Consider the following 6,000-nt stretch of genomic DNA (forward strand, 5'->3'; position numbering starts at 1 on the left):
TTAGACTTTAAATAAAATCTATACATTTTTGTAACAGAATTAATGAAACAAATATTGTCAGCTCAGGTTAATGATTCAAATAACTAGATCAGTTTTTCAATATACATATTAACTAAGTGATTTCTGCTCAGTCTGTCAGTAGAATATTTAGTCAGAATTACTGCCATTTTATCTGGAGATACTGGTTAGTTATTTAAAGAGACTCTGCTGCTCCCTTGTGGCAATCTTAAGCCTTTGCCATTTTAGTTAGTCTCATGGTTCCTACAGCAAATGATGACTGTGAAGGTCAGAATGAGTTAATAAAATTCAGTGGCATAAGCATGTCAGAAGAATATGAATGCCTTTGCAGGTAAAAGATTCAAAGAACAGCTGATACATATGACATGTTAAAGATAGTTCCAGCTTACAGTGACAGCAATGTACTACAACACTTTACAGACAATATAGAATACATAGGCAGATAAAGGGTACCTTTCCAAGTCAATTCGTTGAAAACTGGATGTGAAAGGCAATTGAGTGGAGAGAAAACCAGGCACAGCACTGTAATTACATCCAGGAAAATCACCTGAAATAGATATCACAAACTGAAATCAGGGTACACTTAAAAGCAAAGTGCACAACATAAAATATGTCTACAAAACTGTGCATGCAAAGGTTATCTTAATTCTATCATTTTTTAATTGAATAGTACCTGCAGGTTTTGCATTTTTTAAGGCATGGCCAAAAGTTTCCCCCGTACACTGGGTTTGTCTCCTTGCTGTGTGTCTTGCTTTGTATGCAGCATTTGAAACGGCAGCTCCACTGAGCAGCACTTTTTGATTATATGTACATTTGTCACTTGCAAATAGTTCCTGTACAACTCTTTTCTGGATGCCTGCATGTAAACTGTTTTCTACGAAAGATAAAATATAGTAAATAAGTGCAAAGAAAACATTTTTACACAGCAGTTGCATGTCAGTGGTTCTAAAACTGCGGAGCAGGCCCCACTGATTAGACTTTAAGCCACTGCAAGTGGGCTGTGGACAACCAGAGAAATGTGTGATGTAAACTTTGGTTAAATTAATATGACTCTGAAGGGAAAATGCACAAAACAGATTTTTCCTGAGACTATTATGATGACTTTTATTTCTCTATAATCCAAAATAGATACTTACTATTGTTGATGATTTATTTTAAAACTGTAGCATGCCAGATGACCTTTATTGTCTTCTGAAGCAGGGCATCTCCAGAGAAAGTTTGAGAACCACAGCCATGCCCAGTAATTAATATATGCAAATATGCTGCTGAATCACACAAAATCCTCTTGGGTGGTGAGTACTTGAATGAGTTAAGTGGGTCAAACCTACCTAGGTCAGAGTGGTTAAATGTTTCTTTTACATGATCTTGAGATTCACTCTGAAAAAAGATAAAGAGACCAACCTCTAAACGCCTTGAAAACTATAAGCACTACATAGCCATTACTATTCCAGTGTGCTCTTTTAATGACTCACCATCGCTTGTGCTCTCGCTGGCACGAGAGATTTCACAGTCGTGAGGTGCAACTTGCAGCTGTTGATCTACAGAAATATTGAACAGTGTTTATCTAATAAGACACAGGCAAATATGCTCAGACATAACCGTGTATCGACACTTTAAGTAGTGTTTGGAAAGCGTCCGTAAATTTATTAAAAACGGTATTTACCATAGGGGTGAGAAACATCCATTTTTCGCTTGTGCTCTGTTTATGAGAGCGGATGATTTTACCCTCGGCCGAATCCTGCTCCATCTAGCTAACGTTTACTGAAGATGGCAGTTAAAGCACACCTGACAAAACAAAACAAAAGAAAACTCGTATTATTTATGAATGATTAAAATAAATATGTGAATTCAACTGCTACAGCTAAGTTATAGCCTAGATTCGTTTCTCGTACAGAATAGCTCTTCACCTCTGCAGCTACAAACTTCCCCGAGGGCAACACTGTTACCACGGCAACGACGGGCGTTGCTTGGTTACACTCACTTCCGGTGTCGCTAATAAGCACTGTGCAAGGAAATGAGAACACGTTTCCCGCTTCGGTGGTGTTTAATTAAGTCAACGTGGGTTTTTCTAAGTAATAAGACTTAATAATAATCGGGAATTTACATGGGTCTCCTTACCCTTTTTCAAAAACTGATCCTGAATATTTCTCTGTAACAGCTGACCGCATCAGTTCAGTTTAGCTGACTGTGGACTCTTTAAAAAACTGCTAAAACCTTTTCTATTTAATCATTCCTTCTGTCGACATTCTTTTGTAATTTCAGTTGTACAGTGCTTTGACTGTGAAAAACAATATCTTTTTTTTTTTTTTTTTTTTTTTTTTTTTTTTTTGGCCTGTCCCGTTTGGCTCTTTTGCCATCAGAATTGTTGTCTAAAGGCAAAGAAAGATGCCCAACGGATTTACTTTACCAAACTGACCATCCCAGCCTTGCCGTAATGGTCTATTTGATTCACCTTTTATTGTTTATTTTATTTTCACTTACTGAATACGGGACAGACTTGACTGGGGGAAAGAAGGGGAGAAAGAAAGAGGGAAAGAGAAACAGCTGAGAAGAGGGACGGGGGAGAAGGGCAAAAGACAAAAACCAACAGAACGGGCAGAGAAAAAAAATGCATATATCAATCACCTGGATCACCTGCTGAGAAAGAAAAAAGAAAGCAAGCAGAAGAGAACAAGAGTAATAGAATAAACAACATCACAATGATATATGGGAATATGACAGTAAATACTAAATGTTAAACATTATTGTGCAGCACATAAGATCAACAGAACACAGTGTGCTTTGAGGTAGGAGCCAAAAAGGGTGTAGTTTGTGGGTGTGATCACCCGTGTGTACACCTGTGAGCATGGATGCGCTTGTTTTTTGTTTTTTTTAAAAGGTTCCTTCATGTAATAATCTGCTAGAGGGTGTGGGGGGGCCACAGCCCCGTCCTCCAGGGCGTGAAGGAGGTGTGGAGGAGATCAAAACTCCAGACATCCAGAGGCCCGCAGAACACAAGAGACCAAGGAAGACCAACAGAGGGGCAGCTGCGCCACTGTCCCGGAAAGAGCTGAGGAGAGTCCCAGATGAGGGCTCACTCAGCAGCCGCGGAGCAGAAGCCAGGGGGAGTTGCAGTGACGCACCCGTGAGCTCCGCCGGCAGCCAGCTGCGCCTGAGTGACCGAGCCCCAGGCCGAGAGGCCGGGGGCACCCCACCTCCGAAGTGGCCCGAGCGAGCCCCAGGCTCCAGGCCCCGATAAGCGGCCGCCAAGGAGTGAGCCGGTGTGTACCTGGACGCCCATCCCCGGACACAAAGAACCACCAACGCACCGATGTCTGAGGGAGTCCGCCACTGGCAGGGGAAGTGGTGGTAGGGGGAGATAGGCCTCCAAACCTTGGAGGGCCTGAGATGTCCCCAGAGAGGTGGCGCCTGACACCCAACCTGACATATAGACACAGACATACAGGCACACACAGATACAAACATCCATTCCCACCCTCATGCTCTCATATGCACTTACTCCACACTCAACCAACGTGGAGACAGACATAAAGAGACGCTGTACACACGATCACACTCCCCAAGCGTACTCTACAAACCGGGTCTAGGTGCCCCCGCCCCTGGAGGGGGGAACTGCACCCAGACCCAGGTGGTGTTTCCCTTTTCCCTGCGGTGGGGGGAGGCAGACCGCCCCGACTCCGCAGCAGCAGGAAGGCTCCACACTCCAGACCGCAGTCGGACGGCCAACTCCTCCTCCTAGTCCTAGCCCCCCTGCTCCAGCAGGTCGCAGAGAACGGGGGTGAGAGAAGACTCCGAACCTCCCTCCACCCGCTCATTGTAATGTTGATGCATGTGTGTTCTAAGGTGCATTTAAAACCCAGGAGGGCATGGAGCTACCTGCCAGAGAGCAGCAGGTAAGCGCATGGTCCCTCCTGCTAGCCCTCAATGTCTACGTGTATTTAAAATTGAGAGGTGGGCAACGATGCCAGGGGTGGGGTGTACACCCTGATGGTACTTTGGACTCCGTGTATCGTGCCCACCCCCAAGATCCTATATGTATGTGTAATGAGAGTGTGAGTAATGTGAATGTCTAAGTTGTGGAATAAAATTGAGGCAGAGGCAGCCAGAAGGGGACAGAGGGGGGGGGGGGGGGGTAGCCTCCTCTGCACCCTGGGGACATACCCCTACTCCAAGGCCCTGCATGTGTGGGTGGTTGTGGTGGAGCGGGAAGAGGGAGGCAGCTGGAGATGGGGAGGGAAGGAAGGGAGGGGCAAGTGACCCCTCCCTGGGGCCAGCTCCCCCGCTGACCCCAGTAGGCACCCCCATACTCCGCGACCCGCCAGGGAAAGGGGGCCCAGGCCCATCCAGACCGGGCCCAGTGCAGCAGCGCCGCCCGGCCCCACAGAGCCCGGGACAGTCCACCCAACCCCACCACAGAGAAAACTGCACCCACCCCACCATCCACTCATCTTCCAGACTACATAAGACAATAAACACCCAGGCTGAGATCTTCCTCCACCTCTCCTGTATCTCCCCCTCCTGCAGAGGCAGCTCCTGAGGAGAGGAAAGCTCCTGCAAGATGTGACAATCTCCCCCACCAGTTGAAGAGCCCCCCAGGTGGCTCGACGCACCGGCGGCACCCTGCTCCAGGGCTGGGCCCCCATGCACCCACCCACCCACAACCCCGGCAACACACCAACCAGGACCCAAGCCCCCGAGGCCCGGTCCGGGTCCCAGCCCAGAGATGGAGCGCCCCCAGAACCTCACGCCCATCCCGGACCCACCCAGGGGCAGCCAGGCTACCAGGTCAGTAACCCACGTCCGTCAGCACAGACCCTCCCCTAGCCCCGCTGCACGCAGCCGCGAGGAAACAGTCACCGGAGAGCCAACAGAGCCCCTAACCGGACATGACCGCTACCCCGGGTTGAGCCCCCCAAGGAAGATGCCTCCAGGGAACCCCCCGACGCCCTAAGCCTGTCCCTACCCCCACACCAATCACAACAGTGAAGGCGGGACCAAACTATGACCCCCCACCCCCACTAGGTGATGGAGCTGATCAAAGGAGCCCAGAGCAATTGATCTGATGTGGTGGCAGAGGCTGTATCAAGACTAATGTAATCTAATAGATAATTTCTATATTGGTTAGAATTAAGATTATTTTTATTTTTCCAGTTCATGAGGACTGTGAAAAACAATATCTAAATGAACTTTACTTACTTATTAAGTAATCAAAATACAATCAAGTACTGTAACTATAACCTGGTCTCACATCTTGCAAATCTAATTCAGGCTAATTATGTTTACTTTTTTTTGTGTTTGGGTTATATAATTGTGATTACATGTAATCCATTACTAAACACCCCTTAATTTGTTTATCTTTTAATAGAATATATTATTGCCTTGTAAGCTATTATTTCATACCATGTTTACATCAAGGTTATGTCACAAGTTAATTTGTTTTTGGTCAAATTATCATGAAACAGTAGAACTGGGGTACTGAAAGTAGTATCCCAAAGCAGCAGCACTGGCTCTCTAAGCTGCTGTAATTAGTCTTTCACTTTATAAGCTGCATCTGACAAAGTACATAAATAACAGAGAGTGGGCAGTACGAGGGTCACTTGGGGCTATCCGTGTTTACAGAGTATTGAGTCTTGTTTCCATTTTACATCACACTGAAGATCATTCTCAGTTAAACAGGTCAGGGATAGCATTCAGCCAATCAAATATCCCCTCTCAGAAGACACCTATCTCAAAGTTAATGCAGAAGAAAAAAGCACTGCTTTGACATAGAGGTAGACCAAGCAAAAACTATTAACCTTTGCCCTGGTCAGTCACACCAACTTTTGAGACTGAGGTAGAGTCAGTGTTTTCAAGCCAGCCAACCAACAGAAGAAAGTTAGATAGGTCGAAAGAATATGAGCAGCAGTATCTTCCGCATATCCTAATTGTAGTGTAATGTGTAATATGTAACACAACTAAACAACATTTGCATATAAAACACAT

At 46.0% G+C, this 6,000-nt stretch overlaps 1 protein-coding gene across 2 annotated transcripts in view; it reads right to left on the minus strand.

The window, feature by feature from the left end:
* The window catches only part of lrrc49 (leucine rich repeat containing 49), a 37,240-nt gene extending 35,262 nt beyond the window's left edge, over positions 1–1,978 (minus strand). Inside the window, exons 1-6 of one of the 2 annotated variants that reach the window (XM_026174238.1) lie at positions 1,926–1,978; positions 1,682–1,803; positions 1,491–1,556; positions 1,347–1,395; positions 692–892; positions 472–565 (exon numbers count right to left, since the gene is read on the minus strand). In XM_026174238.1, coding sequence (XP_026030023.1) covers positions 472–565; positions 692–892; positions 1,347–1,395; positions 1,491–1,556; positions 1,682–1,765 — 494 coding nt within the window. In that variant the 5' untranslated portion in view covers positions 1,766–1,803; positions 1,926–1,978. Of the gene's footprint in view, positions 1–471; positions 566–691; positions 893–1,346; positions 1,396–1,490; positions 1,557–1,681; positions 1,804–1,910 lie in introns of both variants that reach the window. The other variant, XM_026174229.1, reaches the window with a different exon arrangement.
* Between the last annotated feature and the right edge of the window lie 4,022 nt (positions 1,979–6,000).

The sequence above is a fragment of the Astatotilapia calliptera genome, chromosome 1 (genome assembly GCF_900246225.1).
Source record: "Astatotilapia calliptera chromosome 1, fAstCal1.2, whole genome shotgun sequence".
NCBI lineage: Eukaryota > Metazoa > Chordata > Actinopteri > Cichliformes > Cichlidae > Astatotilapia > Astatotilapia calliptera.